General features: G+C 52.1%; 2 protein-coding genes and 1 long non-coding RNA gene across 7 annotated transcripts; 1 reads left to right on the top strand and 2 right to left on the bottom strand.

The window, feature by feature from the left end:
• Positions 1-364: 364 nt before the first annotated feature.
• Positions 365-7277, bottom strand: DYNLL2 (dynein light chain LC8-type 2). Of its 2 annotated transcripts, XM_051635904.1 has the most exons (3): positions 7134-7277; positions 3913-4051; positions 365-2231 (listed from the first exon to the last, which is right to left on the bottom strand). In XM_051635904.1, the coding sequence occupies exons 2-3, from the start codon at positions 4042-4044 to the stop codon at positions 2094-2096; spliced, it is 270 nt and encodes an 89-aa protein (XP_051491864.1). In that variant the 5' UTR covers positions 4045-4051; positions 7134-7277; the 3' UTR covers positions 365-2093. The 2 variants fall into 2 exon arrangements, with proteins under 2 accessions (XP_051491864.1, XP_051491863.1); XM_051635903.1 differs by lacking the exon at positions 7134-7277 and having other exon boundaries at positions 3913-4065.
• A 6609-nt stretch (positions 7278-13886) lies between these two features.
• LOC127392333 (uncharacterized) lies at positions 13887-21602 on the bottom strand. 2 transcript variants are annotated; one of them, XR_007891237.1, is made up of 4 exons: positions 21301-21602; positions 19557-20782; positions 14931-15109; positions 13887-14205 (listed from the first exon to the last, which is right to left on the bottom strand). It is a non-coding gene; the product is annotated as an uncharacterized LOC127392333 (long non-coding RNA). The 2 variants fall into 2 exon arrangements; XR_007891236.1 differs by having other exon boundaries at positions 19557-21598.
• A 238-nt stretch (positions 21603-21840) lies between these two features.
• Positions 21841-25815, top strand: SRSF1 (serine and arginine rich splicing factor 1). 3 transcript variants are annotated; one of them, XR_007891193.1, is made up of 6 exons: positions 21843-22473; positions 22785-22969; positions 23205-23377; positions 23642-23828; positions 24257-24376; positions 25295-25815. XR_007891193.1 is itself a non-coding variant. In XM_051635700.1 (5 exons), the coding sequence occupies exons 1-5, from the start codon at positions 22280-22282 to the stop codon at positions 24277-24279; spliced, it is 762 nt and encodes a 253-aa protein (XP_051491660.1). In that variant the 5' UTR covers positions 21842-22279; the 3' UTR covers positions 24280-25815. The 3 variants fall into 3 exon arrangements, 1 of the variants encoding a protein (XP_051491660.1); XM_051635700.1 differs by having other exon boundaries at positions 21842-22473; positions 24257-25815; XR_007891194.1 differs by having other exon boundaries at positions 21841-22473; positions 23205-24376.
• Positions 25816-26961: the final 1146 nt, after the last annotated feature.

Below are 26961 nucleotides of genomic sequence, written 5' to 3' on the forward strand. Positions count from 1 at the left end.
CAGGGAGACACCTTTGAGCATGAACAGGAGCCAGGACCCCCACTGCAACACCAGCCCCAGTCACTGAGAGGTTACCCCAGTGCCTCCAGTTCTAGACTGCTTGGCAGAGCTGGATCCCACCAGAGCTGCAGCAGGACATACTCCCCTCCATCCCTCCTTCTGGCACAGGGTTTGAGACAGGCTGGAGGTCAGCACCAACACAAATGAGCCACACATGCTCTTCAGGTCAAGCTTCTCCCTCTGCAGACCTGCCTCCTTTGGGTCATCAGCATCTTCTAGAGCACAGAATAGGCTGCTCACCCTCTCTGGAAAGTGCAGTTTGTACTGGGGACAGTTGGCAATGAAAAAGAAACTAGAGGCTGTGTAAATGTGTCAATTCACCTTTAATGTTTGAAAAAAATAAATGGTATTTGAGCCATTGCAGTTATGAAGGGAACAGATCTTGCTCCACGACAGACCGTGAACAGGTTCACATTAGACTCATGCTTGGAAAAACACAAACCCAAAACATTCTCTGTTCAGATCCAGAGTGGAGTTCTGAATAGACAAGACCACAAGAGTGCCCTGGACAGTCCAAGGCACATTACCCCAGTGCAGACATTTCCATCAACATGAAGTTATGACAGCTACATTCTTTCTAGATACAACATTGTTCTATCAATATTACAAAATTAGGCATACTTTGGATTTTGCACAGAGACAAGAAGGACTTTTACTTCAGGAAGTAGTCAACCTGGGTCATCAAGTCATTTCACAATTAATAGTTCCCTTCCTTCTGCCCTTTCCCCCCCAGCAGTGACTTAATATCAACACCAAATTAATTCAGACACACACATTGGGCTCACCAGCCCAGTGATATTGTCTATGGATCAGTTAACAAACCAATAAATAGACCTTATGACAAGCACCAACTATTTTACTTGCCATCACACAGCATTTCTCCATACCCAGATAAGAACTTCCTGCAGTGTAATCCCAGAGTCAGTACATACTAAGACAACATCACTGCTGAACCTATTGGAGACCAAGACATTTGTCTGCCTTTGAAGCAGATGTCACATGAGTTTCCTTCACACAAACATCACACAGAAATTTAACTTCTTGGTACTGTGCTTTAAGAACAAAAGCAGATATCAGAACATGGAGGACAGTCCTCCAGAAATAGCTTATCAGCTACAGAAAATAAAAAAATAAAAGGAGACAGTGGCCACTTACAAGTCTTCCACATGACTAGCTTGCTTTAAGGAGAGCATCAAGTTAAGGCAGTGTTGAGACAACTGGCTAAGAACATGCCAAATAGAGCTGTTGTCAGCAGTCACCAATTTGATATCCTACTCCATTGCGGGGACGGGCCATGTGGCTTTAGATCTCAGCATCAAGGTCTAAAGACTTCAGCCACAGGATGCTGCTTTCTGCAGCAACTCGGGGATGTGTGTGTGCAGAAGTCTTCTAGACCAGGCTGAGCTGCTTACAAGTCTAGGTCAATGTTTCAGCAGAGCCAAAAATACAGTGATGGACACTGAAAGAGAACACCAAGGGTGCCAGCTGCAAGTCTGTTTATCACAGTCCAAGGTGGAGTTCAACTCGTGTGTGAAAGCCACGTAACCAAGAGCCACCCCACCAGCTCTCAGGGAAGGTCTAAGTACCTGCCCTGAGGACCCTGGGAGAGCCAGCTCTCGACAGTCTGCGGGGTGGGGACAGAGGCTCACACTGGCTTTGCTCCTCGTTACAAGATTAACAGTCTAGTAAAACTCAGGAAGGAAGTCAGGGTCTTTTGGCCTGCCCAAAGAAGTTTTCGCATCCTCAAAGAAGGAGTTACCACTGAGGGAGCTGTTGTGGAATAGTTTTATTTCTTCCCACGTAAAGGCCATTGTTTAAGCATTTACAGGTTTCCTAGTGCAATACAACCAAAAAAAAGCAGTAACAAAAAAATGCCGCCTTCTTCCCAGGCAACTAAACAGAAGTAGATTTTTACTGCAACATATACACATTAAATATAGTATACAGTCCATGCAGCGGCATAGCCATGTTAAAGGGAGTCGTGGCTTCAGCCATCAGTGCATTACAGTCCAAATTTCACTTGCTCCTACTTCCTATCCAGACTTGAAGAGCAGAATTGCAACCTGACCCAAGTAAAAATAGATGAAGTGCTTTGTCTCGTGTGTTACATAGCTGCCAAAGTTTCTGCCAACAATGCAGTGCCAAGTTGGGTTGTATTTCTTGTCAAATTCCTGAAGAAAGAGAAGAGAGGCATTAAGGCCAAGAAAGCCCACATGAAAATAGTTCTTAGCACAAATTCTTAGCTGGTTCTGTTCACACACTATAGCCTCTCCTCCCACCTGCAGCATCTGTAGATTCCCCACTGCAAGACACAATTACACTAAGCAAGGTAGTGACTGACATAACCAGATCTCTGCACTGGATTGTTTGAAGGATCCAACAAGCAAATAATCTAAAGAGACTTGGAGCACCCATCAATCCCGGGCAGAAAGAGCAGGCACTAGAGCTCTCTTCAGCACTGTGGTATTCAAGCCCTGTGTGTAGGCTAGCTCAGGGAATATTTCTCCTCCCCCGTTCCAAGCCCACTCACAAAAAAAATAAAAGTTTTTGCATGTCTGCTCCAACAAAGCATTTGAACTTAAAGGTCACCAAAAAAAGGAAGAAATCTGATTTCTGTTTGTGTCTCTCTACATAAAGGGAAGAAAGTCTGCATTGAAAATGAGCAGGGAATTCACAGGCCAAACAGCACCTGAGACCTCAGAAGTCACAGGTGAGCAAGCTGAATGCTGGCCTCCTTCTGCTCAGCAGGTATGATAGGGTTAAAGACCATTTTCCTCCCTCTAATTAATACACAACTCCCAAGAACACCCTTCCTTCCCCAGAGACAGAACCAGAAGAGCAGACAACATTCAAGATTAAAGCAAGCATTAGTGCTCAGACAGCAGCAAGACAGTTTGAGCTCTTTGCAGGTAACCTTTGAAGTAACTAAAAGCTTTCATGCCAGGGCACGAAGGTGCATCAAATTGCTTCCCTCCTCCCAACACACTCTCAGGAAATAAAGGCCATCACCCTTTTGGGTGCCTTCTGTTGCACTCACTCACTTTACAGGCTGCATTGCCACAGGCACTTTGAGAACAGTCTTGGCTCCGATCAAAATGTTAGGAGACACCTTTGAACCCTTTACGTTCAAGCTTAGATTACAAGCAAGACCCAAAAGCCAGCCCAGGTGCCAGGGCTGCATTACCAATTAAGTCAGACCTTTGCCCCTTCAAGAGCACTACACCTGACCATTGGGAGAAGTGGCTGCAGAGGAAGCTGACAGCTCCCCAGATGCAATCATGCATGATACTTAAGTAAACAGGCCCCTGCAAATGGGGAAACACCTCTGCACAAGCCAGGGCAGCTGCTTGCTCCATTTTTAAAGCAGCACCTTCCACAACCCTGCCAGCCAGCACTAGGCCCCATCCTCCTCCTCACCACCCACCCCAGAGCCAGGAACACAGCAGACAGAACTGCACGTGCACAGCTACCCACCAAGTAAAACATCAGAGTCATCTCACCCCACGCTGCTACAGCGAGTCAAGCAGCAGCCTCTGTGGAGCAAGGCCTAAGCAGAGACTGCAGCCAGGGCCTTCTAGGCTGGCAAACTCAGAGAGACAGCGCTCACGCTGCTTCCTCAGAGCTTGCCAGAGCAACAAACCAGGCCCTGCTCTGCCAGAGCCCTCCTCCGACCTTGGAGAAGTCACTCCATCCTCTTGGGAACAGCAATAAAGAAGCCAAGAAGAAAGCATCTTCTGACTCCAAACACACAAGTATGAAGTCTGGGACAGACACTCAGGCTCATGACAGGCACACACACTTAAGAGCTTCAGGAAGTTTCAGTCAGAGCAGCCCCCCTCATCCCATACTTACCTTCTTTATATATGCTGCAATGTCCTTTTCTATGTTGTACTTCTCCATGGCCTGTGTAGCACAGTCTACAGCATCCTGCTGCATGTCCTCGGACATGTCCGCATTCTTGATCACAGCCTTTCTGTCAGACATTGTGAACCTAAGGCAGAACATAGATTCCTTTAATCTCTTCCCAGGAAAGGAGAAGCTTCCTGTGCATCAGAGGTTGTCCTTTCTATGGCAGGCTGCGTCACAAGCCGATACTACAGACCCCCAGTCACAGCCAGGGTGAGGTTACCAGGGCAGCCTACAGTGTTCCCAGGCTAAGGTGCCCCGTGAAGCTGGAGAACTGGCACTGCCTGGAGGGAAATGCTTACTGTGTGGGAGGAGACGGGATCTTGCAGAGAGGCACAGCCCTCCTATACACTGATGGGCTACAGCCAAGTTTGCCTTCCAGGTGCTCCAGTGGTTTGGAGCATCATCTGTTCAAAGCCTAGTACACCATGGACCCCAGACTGCTGGTCTCAGACTGGGAGGCTCAGGAAGTACATTAACAGCAGCACTGCTTTTATCCCCCCCATGCCAGAAGTTACACTTATTGCAGCTAGTTTTGCCTGGAAGGAGTGTTGTTTCCCATTCAGCCTATCATCATCCCCTCACCTCACCCCTGTCTTGCCACTGAAACCCAGACTTCAGCTGTTCCCATGGGACAAAGCCGGTCTGACAAGTCAGAAGCTGCAGTAAGGCCCCCCACAGAGCTGGCACAGCAAGGGCCTGGCAGGGACTGACCTCCTTTCTCCTTCCCACCTCTGAACCACAACAGATCAGCTAGAAACCAGAAGGCTAGTGCTGCCCCAACCTTGCAGAAACCAGAAAGCTGTACACTGGAGCTAAGCACATAATACCCCTCACTCAATTCAGGTGCCTTGTACCAGTCTCTGAGCCAGCCTCACAAACGCTGCAATACAGAGCCTGGGGAAGGAGGCCTGGGCAGTCCTGCTGCTGGCCAGCAGCCCTCCAGGCATCAGGCCCCTGGCTCCCAGGCCACATGTGAGGCCTGGTCAGGAGGCACATGTTATCTGGGGGACTGGTCAAGAGAAGGTCTGCTCTGAGAAGAGCCACAGCTGCTCACCTTGGCCCCAGCTCTTACCAGAGCGTATTAAAACTTTGTGAGAATAAGCTTCTTAATGGCATGGAGTGCCTCCAATTAAGCCTGCAGAGCACCATTAAGTTTCCTAAATCCTTCTACAGCGCTGTAAGTCTTGAGTGATACTACCCAGCATGTTTTGAAATAGTAAAACTATACATTTTTAGCTCTACTGGGGAGTAAAGAAAATCTGCTGCAATGATTGCTTCCTGGAACAGTCCCAGAAAACTGAAGGAGTAGCTTTGTTAGAGCAATTAAAGGAGCTTGCTATCCAAAGAGAAAGAGAATCCAGTTACATAATTGCAGCCCTATGATTACAATACTTCAATTCTTCACTTTGCCTCCAGTTGAAGACTTCTATTGCAACATTAATTTATACATTTTAGATAGAATGTTTAATAAGCAGCACTATTAACATACACTAATAGCATCAGGAGAAATGACAGGAACTGAGCTCACACACCAACAGAGAACACGTGCCCCTGCACAGCTCTGGAAAATCCACTTCCAGGCAGCTTGTTCCCCTTCGTGTTGTGGTTGAAGGCAGTGAGTGTTGTCACCCTGTGGCCCAGAAACCTTGGCATGGCAAGGCATGGCTCAGAACAGCCCAACCAACTGCCTGTAGATTTGGATTCACTATCCAGGAATCTGGAAATCCCTTGGTAAAGTCTTCTGTGGGGGGTCCAGCCCACAGGAAAAGGGAAGAGGCAAAAAATTCACATGTGGATTACTCTTCCAGGAAAGCCTCTTCAGGGAAAAAGGGCAAGCAGGCTCTCAAACACATCAGGCCTTCACACACCCCCACGGCACCCCAAGTTCAGAGGGTATTCACCATTGCATAACCAGCCATGGAGTGACCTGCAAAATGCATCTGCCTTCCTCACTGTTTAGGCAAGGAGCATCTCAGTGCAGGCCCATGCTGCTGAGGGTCAACAGCACCACAGAAAAAAAAAAATCATCATCCCTCAATAGAGCTGCAAGGACTGGCCAGGCTGCCCTTCCCAGCACCGCACTGCTCTGGGGCACAGCATCCTTCACAGGCTAAAGGGAAGGGTCCCCTGCACCCACCGTGGAGCAGCTCCCAGTGCCCCCCATCCACCCACCTGAACACAACAAAGCAGAGACCCAGTCAGGGCTCATTCTCTCACGGGGTCAGAGGCACCATCCCTGCCAAAGCAGCCCAGCAGCACCACATACACACCCAAAACCACAAGATCACACCTGGCCCTGAGGGTCCTGCCACCCAAGACTGGCCCTCTTTAAGGAAAACCACAAAGGCCCAGCACCCAGCCCAAGGCAGAATGGTCCTAGGAAAAGGTCTTAGTACAGCTCCAGCAGTCACTCCTTTCCCAGGGCAGGATAGGATCTTGAGGGAGAAAGGAAAGATCACAGTCCTAGCAGACACCCCAGGGCAGGATGAGGCCCCGGGAAGGGGTTTAGGCCAGCACCCAACCCTTCCGCCACTGGGGCGGCATGAGGCCTTGAAGGAGCGTGAGGCCCTCGCCCAGCAACCAACCACTCCCCCAGCAGAACATGACGGGGCTTCGGGAGCACAGAGTGACACTCATGCTCAGCACCCGCTCCTTCCCTCACCAGGACAAAATGCAGCTTTACGACAGGGACAAGGCTCAAGCCCAGCACCCACCGCTGCCCCATCAGGACAGCACGGAGCCTGAGGATGCGGACAAGGCCGCAGCCCAGCACCCACCGCTTCCCCCTGCACGCCAGGGAAGGGGGTGCGGCACAGCCCCTTCCCCAGCAGGGCAGGAGGGAGCGAGGAGAGACGCTCCCAAGAGCTGGGCGCATGTGCGAGCCGGAGCCCTGCGCGACCTTCACGGGGGGACTCCCGGGGGCACCCGAGACCGCGGTGACCTTGCCCAGCAGTGCAGCGGCAGCAGGCCGGCGGGGCGGGGCGGGCTCCCTGTGCCGCCGGGAGCCACCCCCGGACCGCAGCCGCCCCGCCGGCCGACCAAGGCCGCCACCCTCTCCCCCCCACCCCGGGGCAGCCCCACCGCCACCTCAAACACCGAGCAACCGGTGCCCGGCGAGGGGCGGAGACCCCCGGCAGCCCGGCCTGGCAGAGGACGTCGCTCACCTTCACAGTGACAGGGCCACCCCGGGAGAGCGAGGCACAGCACCGAGGAGGAAGGGGAAGGTGTGAGGAGGCCCGGACCCGCTCGCCTCTGCCCGCTCCGCTCCTGCGCCGCGCCGCGCGCTCTGCGCCGACCCGCCGCGCCGCGCTCAAATACCGCCCCGCCCGCTGCGGCGCGCGGCCCCGCGCCCGCCCATTGGCTGCGCCGCCTGCCACGCCGCGCTCCTATTGGCTGAGCCTCGGAGCGGCCCGCCGCCCCGGCCCGTCCGCCCGCGCTGTTCTGCCTACATCCTGTTTCATCCCACAATGCCGCGGGGCGAGCGCGGGGCGGGCCGCGGGGCGGGGCGCCCGGGAGCCCGGGGACCCGTCACTGAGCTGCGGGCTCGGTCCGCTCGGGGGTCCCCGCCGGGCTGGGGACCTGCATCCTCCCCGGGGAGGCACTCACCCTCTGGGGGCACCCACTGCCTTGGGGAATCCTGCCCCCCTCGGCGGTAACTGCCCCGGGAAGGCCTGACCCGCTGCGGGGGCCTCGCCGCGGCGGTGTCCCAGCCCCGCACCGGCCTGGCGGGACAGGGACGTGTCTGTGGTGACAGACCCCGAGGCCAGGCCAGGCTGTTGGCACCATGAGGGCCTGCTGCGCCTTCCCTGGGCTCTGCAGGTTCCTGGCGTCCTGCGAGGCTTCCCCACCTCCCCGGAGCTGCTTGCAGGCCGGGGGCTGCCACGTGCGAGGTGTTCTTGGAAGGACGGCTTAACCCGAGAGTCAAAATCCAGCTCTGCCCGTGGTGCTTGGCTGTAGTTTTGCATCTCAACGGCATCTTCCACCTGAGATCTTCAATGCTTGATGGTCATCGATCATCTGAGCCTTGCAGTACCCTCCCAAGCTGGCTGGCATTGCTGCAACTTCTGTATTTACAGCTGAGGAAGCTAAGGAAGGAGCAGGAGAGAGTGACCTGTGAAAGATCCCTGAGGCTGTTACTGGCCCCATTAGGAAGAGATCCAGGTCTCCTGGAGCTCCTTGTAACTTCCTTCTCCTCCCCTGTCCCCAGATCTCCAGGTTGGCAGGGCCTCTGCAGGCAGGTGCTGGGTTTCCCCCGCAGGACTCGGCATCTCTCCTTGTCCTGCAAAGCCAGACAGATTTCCCCCTCTTAAATACTTGTAACCCATCTAGTGCCCACACACCACCCGTGAGCTCTCACGGGGTCCTGCACTGGAGCTGGCAGGGAAAGAGCTGCCAGGCCAGCAGGACCCTGGCACACAAGGAGTGGAACTGGCTCTTCAGCCGCTCGGCTTCCCCACACAGGTCTCCTCTCTCCATCAACATGTCCCTGGTACACACCTGAGCCCATCTGCCAGGCTGGCCACCAGCCAACCCCGTTTCAGTTGCTCCATTTCACTTCAGCAGAGGTGCCAAGAAACCGTTTGCAGAAGCCACCTGAAGAAAAGCCCAGCAAAACAAGAAGTCCCTGTTCCTGTTCCATCCCCATTCCCGCTGCCTGGAGTGAACAGCGGCCACAGGGAGACAGGGCTGTGCGGGCTCAGCTGGCTCTTAATGAGACCTGTTTTAATTGTCTGCACAGCCTGGAGAACCGGGGAGACCACTCCAGGTACTGAAATCTATCCAATTTGATGGCCGGAGGAAGACAAGCCTACAGCTGGTAACTGCACTCGGGGGACAGCTGGAGTTCCCTCCATGGCTGCACTCCTGCCTCACGAGCAGGCAACCCAGGAACGGGCTGATCCTTTTTGCTAATTAAGAGGACATTTCCCAGTGTGACCTTTGCAGCCTCTGAGATACTGATCAAAACTTCCAACAGCAAATAATTTATTTAGCATTCCCAAATGGGTCCAGACCTGAGCTTCAGACATAAGATGAGCAGAAGCCAGAGAGCAACAGGAAGGCAAAGCAGGACTGAAGTGCAGGGCACAGCACTAAGTTTGTAAGACTGCTGGTGGCATGGGACATGACCTGCCACCTTCAGATGGATCATTTGAGGGCATCAGTGCCCCCCCCTCTGAGGCCAAATGTTCAAAGCATGGGTGCATCAGCCAGAGAATGGCTGCAGGTTGCCTGCTGCCTGCCCAGCACAGCACACATGGCAGCTGCTGACATCCCAGGGCTGCACCAAGAACTGCTCCAGCCAAGAAGCAAAGTGACAATTAATAAATATGTGGCCAGAGCAGAGGACTGGGCTGTAACCATCAAATTACAGCCTTGGGGCTCATTAACATCCAGATCCCTTTGCATTGCTCTGGGAAATAACTGATGGTCTCTGTGCCCCTGGAGTGGGATTTTTCTTGCTTTCTCCTGCAGGTTGGCTTTTTTCTTGCACCCTCTGCAGGAAGGGTGGGTGAGCAGTGCCCATCCTGCCGGGATGCAGGTGATGCCCTGCACCCACCAACCTGTGCTGGGTCACCCCAGGCCACTCCCAGGTGGGATCTGCCTTCATCTTTTTTGGATGCCGGTGCTAATGCTGTAACAGGCTTAGCTACATCTCTTGATGAGCTTCCATCTCAGCAGCAGCAGGAGTAAATATTTTGATGGGAGTGTTTCCTCCGTGCAGCCGGAGGTGCTGAGCTCGGGGATGAAGAGGGGGGGAAAGGCCGTGTCCAAAAGGGCAGCTGCCAGAGTGGGACGTGCTTGGGGAGGGGAAGGAATCCCCTGGGGTGCCTAGGATGTGGGAGCCCACGGGGAGCCCTGGGAGTGAGATGGGGCAGACCCACATCTCGGGAGGCTCCCCGGGAGCTGCAGAGCCGGCCGTCCCCGCCAGGTTCCCGGGAGCGCCTGGCCAGGAGGGCAGCCGGCTCCGCTCGGGTTCGCTGCGCCGCTGGGTTATTTATAGCTCTGCCCAGTCTGTTGAGGGAACACATCTCTGGGTCTTTGATGAGCATCCCGGCGCGGGGGCTGCGGGATGTACCGGGGCGGCACAGAACCAGCCCGGCTGCGCTGGGGGGAGCAGCTCCCTCCCTCCCTCCCCGGCGCTGGGCCATGGAGGAAACCCTCCGCTTCCCTCCTCTGAGGAGCTCTGGCGTCCTGCAAACACCAAAGCGAGTCTCGCAGCGCTGCCGAGGATCCGCAGGTCCGGGCGCCCGTCCTGTGATGGCTGCACCGGCCCTTCCTAATGAAGCAGCTTCGTTAGCAGGGAGGGATCTGAGCGGCTGTAAATCAGATCGTTCCTGCTGCCACGAGTTTCTGCCTAATCCTCGTGTGCGATAATGACACAAAGCCTGGTTTTACCATGCTGCTCATCCTGAGCTGGGACCGGGGCACGTGACAGGGACTGGGCAGGTTTTAGGGCTAGAAGCAACTGCCAAGTGATGCTCGTCCTGCTTGTCCTGCACAACAGCAGCTCCAGGCTTTCCCACAAGGACTCCCATGCTCCAGACCTCCCGGTATTTTCCCAGTGGAAGCTGGTGCAGAAGCAGTGCTCACCTCCCTCCTGCCCTGCCTGCCTGGGGGAACAGGTATAAACCAGAGGCCCTGAAGCCAAACGGTGACAGCCAGAGGTCCCCAGAGCTGGCTCCAGTCTGGGTGGTTGCTTTTGCAATCCCATGGTAACCCCATCTTTCCCTACAGCACTTGGCAGCAAGAGGCACTGGGATGGGTGCTCCTCTTGGCATGGGAAGGAGGAAAGTGCTTCAAATGCCACGGAGGGAGATGCGTTCCTGAATCGTGACAAAAAAGCCTTTATTTATCAATTCCTTCGAGTGCACTATATAAGGCACTTCACAGGGATTAAAAAGGGCCTGGCAGTGAGGAGCAGTTTGCCATCTAAGGCTGCGCTCCGCCTGTGGCTGTGGCTCTGTGGTTCCCCACAGGACATGTTTCCAATCCCATGTGATTTTAAGTCCAAAACAGCAGACTTTGTGCACATCTGCCCTAAGAAAGGCAGAGGTCTGGAAACTGCAAGCTGGGCTGGCAGCTGCAGCCCCACACCAGCTGCACCTCCACAGTGACATACCCCAGAGGAGATTGTCCTTCTTATTTAACCTAAACCCACTTTGCTACAACTGAGCCTGTTACTTCTGCTCTGCCCTGCTGTGGACACAGCACACAGATGTGTTTTGTAGCACTAGTCTGTAGCAGAAGACTGCAGAAATGTCACCCTTGTCTCCCTTCCCTGCAGGAATTCCTTCCCTCTCTCCATCTCCACTGTGCCTCCTGCACCTCTGCTCCCCTTCTCACTCTTCTCCAGGCTCCACAATCACTTGCTCTCTTCTGCCAGTAAATAATAAATAAAAACAAGCAGCAGCAAAGCATCTTCTTTCATTCATTCACCTCCTGGGTGCTAACACCCCAATACCAAAGCCTGGCACCTGCTGTGGGTTGAGAGGGAGCCAGATCTGACCCTTGCTGGTGGCTGCAGTTCCTGACCACCAACTTTCCAGCAGCAGGAGCTGGGTCCTTCCCCAGCTGCAGCCCCTGAGGCTGCCCAACCAGTGTTGGTTTTGTTTTTTTTTTTACCAGGACTCAATTGTTTTGGCAAGTTTGCAAACTGCATTAGGGAGGGTTTGCTATCAGTCCTGGGCTGCTTTGATCAATCTTGTTTGCCAAGCAGTTTTCAGAGCCCTGGTTAATGTGTGGTATTATCTGCCTGAATCCCTGCTGTGGAACCTGAATAAATCCCGTGGATAAAGAAAATGCCCTATAAAAGGAAATGCTCTATAAAACTCCAGCGGGGAGCTGCCACCACTGATGCTGAGGGTTTGATCACTGTAAGCAGCCAGTTAACACCAATATCAGACCCCAAGTCCCCCAGCTTATGGTTCACAACTCCAGGATGATAAAGTCTTTTCACTACCTGCCACCCTTTTCCCTGCACAGATCCCATCTGTGCACATTTCTGTCTCCCATGGGACACTCTCCCATCCCTCTGCTCCTTCATCAGCCAGACTGCCCAGGGTTGGGTCAAACACTTCCCACCAGCACCACGGGGGCTCTGAAACCCCTAGACATGCCTGCAGTTACACAGGGCCCTGTCCCCAAAGCCAGCTCAGCCCTTTGGTGGCCCCATCGCTCCTCCCCTCCCCAGGGTCTGTCCCAGAGCAGAGGCAGCTGCTGTGTGTGCCACTATGGCAGGGCAGCCTGGGCTTATCTCCAAGGGCTTAAAGGGCTTAAAAATGTGACCAGCTAGAGATGTTTTTTTTCCTAAAGATGGCTTTCCAGGAGGTAGTGCATCCCCTGCCATCCTGCAAGCGTGAGAGAAAAAACTAATACTAAACGACTTGTGAGCCTTATTAATATGTATTCAGGTCAGCTGCTCTCTGCAAGTTTTTGCAAGAGACTTGTGGTGTGCAGTTCATGCAGGATCCATAAATAAAAATATCTCTCTGGAATCTCAGCAGGGTCAGATCAGCACAGGAACATAACAAGGACCTTTGTGTGTGGGGAAGGATGAGGGGTGATGGAGCCCACGGCTCCTGGCTCTTGGCAGCCCTGCTCCCAGCCCAGGATGCAGAGAGTCAGGAACTGTCTTTGATCTGATCTCTCCTGCTGTGAAAGGTCAGGGCAAAATAAGCACCAAGAGGAGAAGTCATGTCAAACCACACACTGTGTGTCTGTGCCGGGTGGCTCTGCTCCCACAGCCAGCTTTGAGGGGCTCCCAGTCTGCCCAGGAGGCAGAGGGGTTTCAGCACCCAGACTCAGTGGGTGTCGGGACGAGTGTTAATTTGATTTCTTTCCTACAATTTTTCCATTTTTTCTTTTCTGTCCTCCCTTCCCTTTGGACTGGGTGCTCCAGCACAAGCCCTAAACCCAACATAATTTATGTGCAAGAGACCCTGCCTGCACATCAGAGGCTTCCTAAATTTTTAAGGCTGGAAGGGCTACTTTGAGCATCTGCTGCATCCTCCTGAGAGCCATGGGGGTGCCAAGGTTGCTTTGGGCTGGAGTTTTCCTCCTGCGTTGCTGCACGTCCACAGCAGCCACAGCTCCGCTCTGCCATGGGCTGCAGTCTCCAGGGGTGTCCCCACTCCAGGAACACACTGGGTCGTTCCCCAGTGAACAAACTGGGAAATCACTTGGTGTTCATGCATGAAAAAATTGACCGGTCCTTGCACTCATTAATTGGGTGTTCGTATGCAAAATAACTGGGCCCTCATGCATGAACTGCTTGGGTGCTCATGCATGCACTAATTGGGTGCTGATGCATACACTAATTAGGCATGCATGCCTGGACTCATCCTGCACTCCTGCGTGGACTAATTGTGAATCTGTGCCCAGGTCCACTGCGCTCATGCAGGATCCTTTCAGCTGCTCATGCATGCACTGGTCAGGCACTCATGCACATCCCAGGCACTGATGCATGAGCTAGTTGGTTGCTGATGCATCCACTAATTGGGTGCTGATGCATGAGCTCGTTGGGTGCTCAAATGTAAATTAACTGAGGACTTGTTCATTCACTGATGGGACACTGATGTGCTCATGCATGACACGCTGAGTGCTCAGGGGGGACAAGCAGAGCCCAGAGGAGCAGTCATCCCTGCACAGGGGCAGGGAAACCTGCTGGAGCCAAGCACTGGGTGCTGCGGCACCAAAAATACTAACTGGCTCCCCTGGCACACTTGAACTGAGCATTTTGTCTCCCCAGCAGCCTTGCTGCCACACACGAGCTGATCTCACACCTTCCCCCGAGCTCCCCAGGGCGTAGGAAGGAGCTGCTGCCATACAGACAAACTCTGCTCTGGCACAGCATAAATACAAGAAGCTCCCAAAGCAGGAGACAAGGTCTCCACTGTGTAGAGTGATTTAGGTCAGTCTCACTTCTGCAATTGTTTATTTAAGCTTCAGCAGTTCCTGGCCTGGGTGAGGAAAAAATGAGGAAAAAAAAAAATAGAATCCCCCATATTTACTTGAAATTTCTGTAATATTTATGTTGTGGAAGCAACAGCATCATCTGCCAGTGCCGTTCTAATCCAAGCCTGCAGACATTTCCACTACACACTCACATTTCTTGGGGTTGTTCTTCAAGGTGCAGCAACTTGCTAAGCAGAGAATCTCAGCCTGCAAAAGCTTTTGAGTGGTTGCTTCTCCCTGGAAAGCATGTCCTGTCCCAGAATGGATCTCGCCTTTGTGTGACTGAAAAAAGACACCATTGTGAGTGGCCTGAGAAGCAAAGCAGACAGAGACAACCCATTGGGTGTGCAACCCACAGCTGGCATGGGCAGAGCATCCCCTTCCAGCACCAGCACCACCCTGGCAAAGTGGGACCAGAAACAAGGGGCTCCCAGGACTGGTGCTGGAGGTGATGCCTGGCTCAATAGCTATGGATATACATGAATATACACACCAGGCAGGTGCTCAGGGGCTCACCATGACATTGGTGCCTGGGCCAGCAGCCCAAAGGGCTGGCATCAATGAAAGCACTGGCCAAACCCCCTTTCCCTGCCCTCCTCACCAGCCCGGTCAGCTGTCTATTAATATTCCCACTGGACAGTATAGAAGGAGCTGCAATGGTTGATCCAATCAATAAATATACATTTTATACATCCCTTAAGTCTGTAATATCTGTATGTAAGAGGCCACAAGGGATTTTGTTTTAATTAGAAGAATGCTTAAGGCTGTTCTGCCTACTGCTTAATCTCCCATGGAAATCCAGTGGGGAGAGGTTGTCCTGCTGCCGAGCTCTGCTCCCAGCCCAGCTCCTCACCAGTGACCCAAAGGCTCAGTGACAGCACAGGGGCAGAAGCAGGGGGACAGAGGAGTACAGCCTGTATCCACCTCCCTCAGGGAATCCCTGGAACTGGGCAGGAGAAGAGATGCTAAACCAGAGTGGCTCTGACCCCATCACCCTTTGAACTCACCACGAGCCTGATGGTGGGGAAGTGGCAGAGCCTCCTCTAGGCATGAGGGGTTTATTGATGAACAGTCAGCTGAAACCCTGCTCACATCTCTAGCCTAAGTGCAAGGTGGCTCTTCTGTTGGGATGCAGGGAATATTCCTGGTTTCCTGCTGATATGGGGAGGTGTCAGGAATGCATCTCCTGGCAAGGAAAAAGAAGAGGATTCTAGTGAACAAAATACACATTGCTGAAATTTGCAAAGGTGGTGGGATTCCAACGGAATGTAACAGCTGCTCAGGTCCCACAGCAAGGAAATATCCATGGGATAAGAGCAAACCTTGGCATGCATCCTCAGGAACAGCCCTGGGTGGTTCTGCCTCCCTGCCAAGCTCCACGTGAGCCCACGTGTTGGTGCCATTGAACACGCTGGTCTTTGCCATGGAGCACCAGGAGCCAGCAGGATTCCCTGAGTTCCCATGTCAGTGCCAGAGCTGCACCCCAGCCCCTGCCCTCCTTGCAAACCACCAATACAGGGGGCTGGGAGGTACATTTCCAGCCCAGTCCCAGCTCCAGTTCAGCCCCAGTCCATCCCAGGGCTCAGCTCCTGTTTAACTTCAAACCGGCAAGAGATCTGTCAGGGAGCAAAGCTGCCCTCTGCCCAGGAGGATGAGGAGGAATAAAAAGGAGAATAATTAAAAAAAAAAAAAAGGCCTAGAGGGAAAAAAATACTCACTGACGTCTTTGATGCTCTCAAGCACACAAAAGTACGTGGGGGCACTGCTTTGTTTGCCCCCAGGACCAGCAGTGCACAGCTCTTGTCCTTTCTCCTCTGCTCTTAACAGCTAAAAAGCCTCGGAGGGGCTTGGGCAGAGGCAGCTGAGAAACCTGGCTGGCCCCAAAGACACGTGTGTGTGCACAGCCTGGTGATGTGTCACTGCTGCTTCCAACAGGGAGCAGATCCCAGCACAGCCCCACATGGAGCGAGGGGAGGTGGTGCTGGGAGAGCCTGGCTGGTGCCTCCGCAGGGTCAGGGCTGGTCCCCATGGAGCAAACGTTTTTACCAATGCTGTGGCTGGGCACCCTCACCAGCCCAGCTCTCCCACACCTCCTCATCCCATTAAACTTCCTGCTCCTTTCATCCTCCCTTTCTCCTGTCTGGTATTGCAGAGTATGAAAATGTTAATATGCATCCTGGGAAACTATAAAAATAAAACCCCCCATCCTGGGTGCTGCCTCTAAATTACAGTGTTCTCCTCTTCCCATTTACTGTCCTCAAGCCACTGCACCCAAAAGGTGTATTAGGAAAAAGGAAAAATTAAAAAAAAATTAGGTTTCTTCTCTGTATTTCACATTTTAGTTGGGCTGTTGTGGTACCAGTCAGTCTGATCCATGCAAGAAATGAAAATTGCCACATTTTTGCTTTGCCCCCCACAGCCACTGCCAGTAGAAGGTAGCCAGGGCCTTCCCACTCCTCATTTCTGACCACTTATTTTAACTTGCTAATGCCAAAGGAGTTGGTTTTGCAATTTTTATCTTCCTGAAGCATGACTGGGACATGAACTGTGAGGCTTCCTAAATGGGGAATGTCAGGATTTCCAGTGGGAACAGCAACAGGCCTTTTGGCAGTGCCTTTCAGCCACGCAACGGGCTCAGCAAACTCTTCTGGAGCTCAGCAGCTGCTCCCACCTCAGCTGCTTGTAAACGTCCAGTTTATTTTTCCTCATTTGTTTGCCTTTTGCTGAGCTCAGATAGTAATATTATCTGGCTCAGGGTCACTTGTACCTTGGCCTGTGTGACTTTTCGTATTCAGGAAATTATTGCAAACCCCCCCTCCTGCGCCTTCCACGATGGTTTATATAACATTACCTATGTCAACAAAGCAGTTCTGAAAAGTTTGTGGTTTAAAATGTCCTGCTTGAAACAAATTTTCATGCATTCCTCCCTCGTTCTGTTTCCTCGTATTATAAAAAAATCAGCAACCCCCCCCCCGATGCCACGGGGGTCACCTCCCATCGTCTCTCCTCAGGAGGACGTGGCCGCGCTGCCAGCGGCAGCTGATGGTTGCTAATGGAAAACCTCCTTTTAAAACCCACCGAGGCCTGGCAAATGGGGGCTATTTTTGGAGAACAAAAGGCTTCAGCTCTAGCCACACTCCCGAGGCTCAGCAGCACGGCCACCACCACATCTGGATGCACTGACAGATGTCCACACACCCGACGAGGAGCTATCGAGACCTCTAATGAACACATACAAAATCTTATGACCATGAGCCCTGCAGCACAGGGCTGGCTGGCTCAAGTGTCACCTCCCCGGTGCTTTGTCACCACTGTTTCAGTTCCCTGTATCCAGGTGGCATCACTCGCTCCAGGTCGGAGCACAAGGGGTGGGAAAGGAGGTGTGGAGGCAGGTGGGTGAGCTCCTGGCACCCGTGCCATGCGCTACGGCAGCGGCTCCTCGCTGGATGCGCAGCCAGTCATGTGCCACATGGCTGAGGTGTGGGGAGGTGTGGAGGGGAAAGGAGGGGACTGCAGGAATCACACGGAGAAACAAAAATAGCAAAAGGAAAAGGAGCAACGGAGCGGTTGTGGGGAAACCCTCAGTCCCTGCCTAACCACCAGGATCTTCCCAAAATGAGCAGCCCAAGCGGATCCGCTCCCTTTCCCTTATTTATTCCTTGGCAGGAACAAACCTCGGCAGGTTTATTTTCATTAACAGTTTGCATTCATGCTCCACCATGCACGTCAGGCTTCGGAGCTTCCCACCAGGCAGGGAGAGGGAAGAGCAGCAAAACAGGCTGCTGCAATATTCAGTGACAGCGGGAGGCCGGGAGCGATGGCAAGTGGGCAGGAGGAGCCTGCAGAGCCCTGTGTGGACATAAACATTTTCCCAGGGAAAGAAATCAATTAAACCAGGTTTGGGGGCTCGTTGCAGCTTTGCAGCCTGTGCTCCCTGCTGCCTCCTCCCCTCCCCACTCCCAGATGGGTGCACTGGCACGGGGGAATCAAAGGTGCATCACGACATGCTACAGCATGAAATCTTTGTGCTTACATATAAATAGACACAAATAAAATGAGCTCTGCCACCAGCCACTGGTGTGGGAAAGATTTTCTGACTTTCACACACTTCCCTTATCACTGCACTCAGAGTTTCTGTGAAATAAAGAACAGGCTGGTTTTTTGCCCTTTTGTTCTACATGCAAATTTATAACTTTGGTAACATTGAGGTGCTATTTAAAGGCCCCCAAAATATCAGCTTTCTATTTCATGCTGCAAAGGCACAATTTTTGCAGTTTCATCTTCCTGCTGAAATGCCAAAAGGAACTGCTCAAGGAACATATTCAGAACAACTGTTACAGTAGGGAAACTGGAAGTTTGGACAATTCCAAGTTTAGTGCTCAAAGGGAATTTTACAACTTAAAGACGCTGTTTTAAAAATGACCCTTTTCTTCCAAACAATCTGAGCTTGGAAGATTTTGCAACAAAGCAAGATTAGTCAAGACTAATCCCAGCTGGATCGGACTGTCCTGAGGGTTACAAGAAACAGGTTCTTGCTAGCAGACCCAAGCAGGTGCTGAAGGTGATGAAAGCCAGGACACAACTGCACCCCACCCTGCTTGGAGGTGGTCCCTGCTCTGCCCCTCACCCGCACCTCTGGACCTTGTTTCCAGGCAAAACCAAAGGTGCTGTTTTGCAGACCTCAGAGTGGCCTTCCAGTGCCTGAAGGGGCTCCAGGAAAGCTGAGGAGGGACTTCACAAGGGCTTCTAGTGAGAGGACAAGGGAGAATGGATTACAACTGGAAGAGGGGAGATTTAGGTGAGACATGAGGAGGAAAGTCTTCACTGTGAGGATGGTGAGACCCTGGCCCAGGTTGCCCAGGGAAGCTGTGGCTGCCCCATCCCTGGAAGTGTTGAAGGGCAGGTTGGATGGGGCTTGGAGCAACCTGGGCTGCTGGGAGGTGTCCCTGCCTGTGCAGGGGGGTTGGATCTAGATGATCTTTAAGGTCCTTCCAACCCAAACCAGTCTCTGATTCTATGGTTGGCTCAGCACACTCAGACACTTCCCATACTGGGTTACACCACTAATATTTGCACTACCCACCCATATTCCCCACTGGAAAGCCTAGGTTTTCATTACTCTCATTTTGAGAATGAAAACTTGTCATTCTACACTAGTTGGCACTCCTTTTTTCTAACAAGATTATTTGCCATCTCCTTCCCAGTAATTTATTTTCTACACAATAAATGTTTAATGACTCTCCCCGTGTACATCTTGCCAGAAAGCCAAAAGTGACCCTGACAAAGCAAATAAACATTTTGCAGCTTATCCAGCTGTTCTAAGCACTCCACTGGTAACATAGAGCTGAAAAAGGTGATGAGGAAGAAAACATTCAGTATTTCTATAAAGAGACACTTCATTAAGGTAATTAAGGCAGTCCTTTAAAACAGCTATGAGGACTATTAACACACAACAGAAATGATGCAATGGGGTTTCTGCAAACCAGGCAGACTTAGCATTCTTTTATGAGCCCTTTAAGAATAACTTTCAGCAGTTTCATGAGCTTTGGAAAATACAGACTCATTACTTAGCAAAGGATGGAGCCTTCTCTACACAGTGATTCTCCCCCTACTCCACTCTGGTGAGACCTCACCTGGAGTAGCATGTCCAGTTCTGGAGCCCCCAACACAAGAAGGACGTGGAGCTGGTGGAGCAAGTCCAGAGGAGGCCACGGAGATGATCCAGGGCAGGAGCAGCTCTGCTCTGGAGACAGGATGAGAGAGTTGGGGTGTTCAGCCTGGAGAAGAGAAGGCTCCAGGGAGACCTTAGAGCACCTTCCAGTGCCTGGAGGGGCTCCAGGAAGCTGGGGAGGGACTTGGGACAAGGGCAGGGAGGGATGGGATGAGGGGGAATGGATTAAAACTGGAAGAGGGGAGATTTAGGTTAGCTATTAGGAAGAAATTCTTCCCTGTGAGGGTGGTGAGACCCTGGCCCAGGTTGCCCAGGGAAGCTGTGGCTGCCCCATCCCTGGCAGTGTTGAAGGGCAGGTTGGATGGGGCTTGGAGCAGCTGGGGCTGGTGGGAGGTGTCCCTGCCGTGCAGGGGGGTTGGGAGCTGGTGATCTTTAAGGTCCTTCCAACCCAAACCAGTCTATGATTCTGTGATTCTACACCTTGGAAGAGAGTACTCAGGGTCTCTTGAGATTTTTATTTTTTTTTGTGGGGAATGGAGTTGGGTTTTTTAAAATGTGACAATAACTGAATGAGCTGGTTTAATTGTGCTGGTTCAAAAGCTGTATTTCCCCAAAAAGCAGCCACTGATGTGACAGAGACCAAGGCTGGAACCACAGCAGCACCACAGTCACCACCTCACTGCTCCATATTCCACTGTGAGCAGCATCCTGAAACCATAATGCTCTTTGAAAGATGTAGAAAATCCCTCGACAGTTGATACTTTGCAAACCACCGATTCTGAAGATGCGTTTTCTCATAATGCCTCCCAGTGATTAATAGCAGCCTTTATGTAAACCACCAGCAATCTAACACGGATATTACCCATGTTAAGAATCACTAGAGCACTGCACATAACTCTACTTTACAGGAGAGAAAAATGACAGGCATTTATAACAGTCAAACATGTCATGATGTTAGACTGAAAATATTTTTCTAAGTCATCGGGGTTTCTGTTTTTTCTAGAGGAATGTGCATGTTTAATTAACACATGGAAAATGAAGCACGAACCACAGCCTCTGCTAAAGGGGCATGACACATTTTTCAAAATCCCTTAATTCACTTAGGAGCCTAAAGGGTTTTTTTACTTCAACCCCACCGTGGTGGATACACCGACCGGACCTTCCTGGCACCACATGGATTCACTTGTGCTGAAACAAAAGACATCAAGGGATAAACCAGAGCAATGCAGATTAGCAAAGTACTATTTCAATCATTTTTTAAAAAATATTCCTCCCACCACTCTTAAGATCTTGTGGATCAGAAAACAAATTATCACTTCAAAAGCCCGTTTGCCTCTTGAACTCCTCAGAGCGAGGAGTGAGGAGAGGGACGGGTTGGGTTGGGGTGAGCTGGGACATGAGGGTTTGGGGCATGTGGGAGCAGTTTGTCTACCTAAAGCTACATTTCCTGCCTTTAACGCATGTTTTAGAGCCAAATAAATCCTTTTCTGCCCTCTTTTGTACACATTTGTCATCTAACTCTACATGAAACCTCCCTCACGTGCCCGGCAGGAGCACGGAGCCCTCAGGAGACGCTCACAAACCCGCCCCCCCCGAGATGCGGCTTTGCCTCAACCTCAGAATACTTTTGTGACCCTCCGCTTTTAATTTACGTAGGCACAGCACAGAGCCGAGTACGTTTTTGAGGCTCGTGTGTCCAAACCCACCCTGCAAAGTGGATGTGAGCGTCCTCCCGCAGCAGCCTGTGAGGTTAGTCTGAGGAAACCACCTCTTCAGGACCACGATGTCGGTGGGAAAGGACAGTTAGGGGGAAAAAAAAAAACAACAGAAAAAACCCCCAATTATTTATGTCCTGAAGGGCACGCGCGGCCGAGCAGCGGACCCAGGCCTGGACGCAGGTCCCTGCGCCCTCAGGGCAGCCATTTTACTGCAGCGTGGCCGAGCCCCGCTCGCCGTCCTGCCCGCCCTGGGAGGGGGCAGAGCCCGTTTCCTCACGCCCCCCGGGGCACACCGGGCCGTGCCGGAGCCGAGCCCGCCCCGCAGCCCCAGCCCCGCAGCCCGTCCCGCCTCCCGCCCTCCCGCCCGCCGCGCTGCCTTCTGGGACACGCCCCGCTCCTTGGCGCCAAAGCGCCCCCCGCCGCGGTGCATTGTGGGATACAGCCCCCCTCACACTCCCCCCCCGCGCCGGCCGGGCCTTCTTGGCGCGGGCGCCGCACCGGACGTGACGTCACACGGCCCGGCGCTGTAAAAACCGCGGCTGTGGGCTGCGCTCTTCCTCCACGGCAGGGAGCGGGGGGTTCCCGAAAGGCAGCCGGGCTCGCCGCACCCTCGCGCGCGCTAGCTGCGTCGCCAGGTCGGGTTTGGCTTTTCTCGGCGGAGCTGTCGAGGGACGCGAAGGGAGGGACTACTTTTTCTCCGAAGCCGCGCGTGCGCAAAGCCGAGGAGTGAGGGCGCGGCGGAAGACGCGGGCGCAGCCTCGTGAGTCGCCAGCGCGGGTGGTGCTGCGTCCCGGGGTGAGATCGCTGCGCGCAGTAGGAGCGTGAGGGAGGCTCGGTCGCCATTTTGAAGCGGTTGTTGGGGGAGGCGGCGTGTGCGCTCCCGTCTGCCCGGCCGGCCCCGCGCCCAGCCGACTGCCCGCTCTCCGAGCTCCGGCCCTCCACCGCCGCAGCCATTGCTGACCTTGCCATGTCCGGAGGGGGCGTGATTCGCGGCCCAGCCGGCAACAACGACTGCCGCATCTACGTGGGGAACCTGCCCCCCGACATCCGCACCAAGGACATCGAGGACGTCTTCTACAAGTACGGGGCCATCCGCGACATCGACCTCAAGAACCGCCGCGGGGGGCCGCCGTTCGCCTTCGTGGAGTTTGAGGACCCCAGGTGAGACACCCTCCCGCCGCCAGCCCCGGGCTCGGGCCCCGCCGCGGCCTGCGTGGTGCCCGCGGCCCCCCTGCGGCCCCGGGGCCCCGCGCGGGGCGGCCGCCCGGGAGCTGCCCCTGCAGCCCCGACCCCCTCCCGCTGGGCCGGGTCTCGCTAACGGGCCCCTGCGGGTGACGAGGACCCGCGGAGGGGGCGGCGCGGGGTGGGGCCGGCGGGAAGCGGGAACAAAGCCGGGGGTGGGGGGCGGTGCGTGGGCTGGGCGCGGCGCGGGGGGCGGGCGGCCGCGCTCACAGCCCCGTCCCGTTCCGCAGGGACGCGGAGGACGCCGTCTACGGGCGGGACGGCTACGATTACGATGGGTATCGCCTCCGCGTGGAGTTCCCTCGGAGCGGCCGGGGCACCGGCAGAGGTGGTGGCGGAGGAGGAGGGGGCGGCGCCCCCCGGGGCAGGTACGGGCCCCCGTCCCGGCGCTCGGAGTACAGAGTGATCGTCTCGGGTGAGTCTTTCCCCTGTTTTACCCCCCAGTGCCCCTCCCGGGTCCTTTTCTCGGCGGGGGGGGGTGGGATACAGCTCCGAGCTAGGTCTTGCAAAGCATCGCCTGGCATATCCCGGGAGGAAATTGCAGCCCGGCTGCTTTGGAAACAGTCTCTTTTGTTTGCGGCGAGCTGGTGCTGTAGCTAAAAGGTGAGAATGTAATCCGTTTTTAAAGGAACGTCTTGCTTTTCCTACAGGGCTGCCTCCAAGTGGAAGTTGGCAGGATTTAAAGGATCACATGCGTGAAGCAGGTGATGTATGTTATGCTGATGTTTTCCGAGATGGCACTGGTGTCGTGGAGTTTGTACGGAAGGAAGATATGACCTACGCTGTGCGAAAACTGGATAACACTAAATTTAGATCTCATGAGGTAGGTTTCATACTTAATTTCTTTGGCCAGAATTGGATACAAGGGGCTTAACAGTAGGATTTGAAGGTAAGGAACGTGTGGTGTTTGTTGTGTATATGCCAAGCAGCTAAATAAGTCTGTGTTCAGTTTGTCGGGAGATAGACCTTTAAGCGTTGATGTCTATTTCCGTGCACTAGTAAAACAGTATCTTCAGTCTGTCAGCATGCCTAAAAAGATGGCCCTAAAGCCTAGACTTTTCAATCGAAAGTTCTGTCTATTCAATAGGGAGAAACTGCCTACATCCGTGTTAAAGTTGATGGCCCAAGAAGTCCAAGCTATGGAAGATCTCGGTCACGCAGCCGTAGTCGTAGCAGAAGCCGTAGTCGAAGCAACAGCAGAAGCCGCAGTTATTCCCCAAGAAGAAGCAGAGGATCTCCACGCTACTCTCCCCGCCACAGCAGATCCCGATCTCGTACATAAATGATCACTAGTTCTGATCTTTTTGTAGAACCCCATGTTGTACACAGTTTTCCTTTACTTAGTACAGTCTTTCATTATTTTTTTTAATTCAAACTGTTTTATTCGAATTGGCTGAAGTGTTGAATTGCATTCTTGTGTAAAAAAAAAAATAATAATAATCCCTAGTGAGTATTTGCTCCTTCACATCAACATTCCCCTCATGTCTTTGGTAAACTGTATTTTAATTGGTGTCAGTCAGGATTGTTTTGGTTTAGTTCTAGTTCAATACCAACATTCTTGGAGCTGTGGTATCGCTGTGTAAATGTCTCAGTGTTCAGCTATGGTTTACACGAGCTGGGGATGTTGGGATGTTTTGTGGCTAACTTGTCTCTTCTGGGGGATCTTATATTTTATCTTGCCTTTTCGTGTGTCTTTCTGTAGACATATCTGAAGAGATGGATTAAGAATGCTTTGGATTAAAGGATTGTGGAGCACATGTCAATCATTTTAGGATTGTCAAAAGGAGGATTGAGGAGGATCAGATCAATAATGGAGGCAATGGTATGACTCCAAGTGCTATTGTCACAGATGAACTTGGCAGTATTGACCTTATACTGAGAGACAGGTTAATTAAATACCTTCACCTACGTGTCACTTCAGGCATGGTCTAGTTACCCCAGACTGCAATTGCCCTTTTCTTTAAAAAACTTTTTTTGGGGGGGCAATTGTAGCTAAATACTTGCTTTTGTAATTCTATTCCATTCTGGTTTTTGAAAGGAATAAACTGGGATGGGGGTGGGAGCATTGGTTTACCTTGTCATGCAGCATTTGGTTACAAGTGTTGATGTTCTGTAGTATTTGTACACTTGTAGTAGATCAAGGGTATCTTTAAATCAGAGTATAATATCAATACTGCTAAAATCTGCATGTCCTCTGTGTGACTGATACAGCGTTGCTATTGCATTTTTATAAGTATCAGAATGAAAGCAAAAAAAAAATAGAGAAACAAACCAAAACTAGTTGGGAATGATTTCCTCAGTCTCAGCCCTGCCCCCTCAGACTAATTTGCAATTGAGTCACCGTTTGAGACCTCCCGGGTAGTTAATCCTGTTCCCTCCAGCTGGAGCACAGACCTGCAGTAGGTGGATAGTTTTTGCAGCCTAAGCTGATTTTCCAGTGTCATAAAAACATTTTTTGCAACCACAAAACCTGTAGCCACCGTTACGAGCGATGAGTATGTTGGCATTTTCAGTTGACCTATTTGTAAATATGACAGATGTTTCCTCCAAATAGTAATTAACATTTCTAGAAAAGTTATGAGCATCACCATTCAAAAGTTTGTTTTGGGGAATTGATAGTTATTAATGTACATCTGTATTAATTGATGGCAAACATAACTGATCATTCCCCAGAATCCTATTTTTTCATTACAGTATCTAACTTTTTGCCTCCTCTTTTTTGGTTTTGCTGGTTATAAAGGTTTGGATTGGAGAGGGCTCACTGGATCCCAATCCTTGGAGCTGGATCATTGGATTCAAATCATAATGTGGATAGGATAGGGAGGCTGAATTACAAGGATTCATGGAGCGGGATCAAATTACCAGGAACATAGGAGTGGATTCCTGCCCCAACCAAACCCCATTCGTGTGGATTTTTTTTTATACAACTCAATTGGCTATTCCAAAGATATTTTTTTTCCTATTTTTGACGATTGGAGCCCTTAAGATGCACGATGGAGTTGTTCATTTTTTTGGTAAAAGGAGCAAAGCGAGGACCTGGAGAGGTACGCTGGAGCAATCTCCTTGGAAGGATTCAGCACGAGTAGATGGTAAATGTTGAAGGGGAAAAAAGGGGGGGGTTTGTTTATAAAAAAATAAATTAAAAAAATAGTCGTTTCTCTAAATTTAAAGACAAAAATTGGAGTTAAAGATTCCGTAGGTTTTCAATTGGCTCTTGCCTTTTTTTTTTTCTTTGACAAATAAAATTTTTAAAAAAAAACATGCATGGTTGTCATCGTTTGTTGCTAAGAGTCCTGGCCCCTGCTTGGCACAGCAGAGGGTTTTAAGTTTTCAGACAAAAGGCTTTTGTGTTCAACAGAGATGTAGTGTTTCACAGGAAGCCTCGATGTTTGAGCTTCTCCTGAATAAAGGATCAGTTCCCTGGGAAATGGGTGGAATTTATTACAGGAGTAGGTGAAAAGGGGAAAGGAGAATTCTCAGTGTGGAGAAGAGGATGTTTAATATTCATGTTGTTGTTAACGATGCTCTAGTTCTAAAGGGATCACAACAGGGAAATGTGGGATGAATTGGGCTCGGTGCCCCCTGCAATCCTCTTGGAAATAAATGGGGGTGGAGGCAGAGTGTGAACCTTCCCGGGCTGGAGGTGGTACTGATGCCAGGTGGGAGGTGGCAGTGTCACCACTGAGCCACAGCTGCTGGTGTCAGGGTGCCCTTGCAGTGCTGTCCCTGGGGGGGTGTTGTGGGGCTGTGATGAAATGATGGTGATTGTGTTTGACTGTGGTTTATTGACAGTGAGTGAGGAGCTCTGTGTTCGTTTGGAGCAGAAGGATTTTTCTGCAGGATGTTGTGTCCAGCTCCTGGGGAGCTCAGCAGGTGGGCGGCAGTGTCAGGGGTCAGTGGGGACTTGAGGAAACTGCTTGGGTCTTCAGAGATGGTGGCTGGGTTGGATGGCAGGGCAGCATCCTGTGCAGGGCAAGGGGGCTGCCTTATTGTCAGTTGGGGCTTGTGTTTGGGGCAGGATTAGTGGATTTGGGGTTGGTGTCATGCTGTGATGGTGTGTGCTGTGTGTACTGGCAGTTGGGATGGAGCATGTTGTTTCCCTGCTGGAATTCTGTCAAAGACAGATGTGTGTGATGGACTTGTTTGAAAAGTGATGAAATCCTGATGACAAAGCACTGTCCTGGAGGAAGGTAACTGGTGTGTTATGGGTGGAATGGACTTGGGTGCTGGAGTGACTGTGGGATGATACTGGATGGGGAGAAAAAGGAGCTGTGGGGACGGATGGTTTGAGCTGGGAAGGCCAGAGAAAGTTTGCCAGTCAGGATGTGGCAAACAGGAGTGGAGCAGGCAGCACCTGCCTGATGGCATGTAGGTGTGTCCTGATGAGGAAGGGGGAAGTTTGGTCCC

The sequence above is a fragment of the Apus apus genome, chromosome 18 (assembly GCF_020740795.1).
Source record: "Apus apus isolate bApuApu2 chromosome 18, bApuApu2.pri.cur, whole genome shotgun sequence".
Taxonomy (NCBI): domain Eukaryota; kingdom Metazoa; phylum Chordata; class Aves; order Apodiformes; family Apodidae; genus Apus; species Apus apus.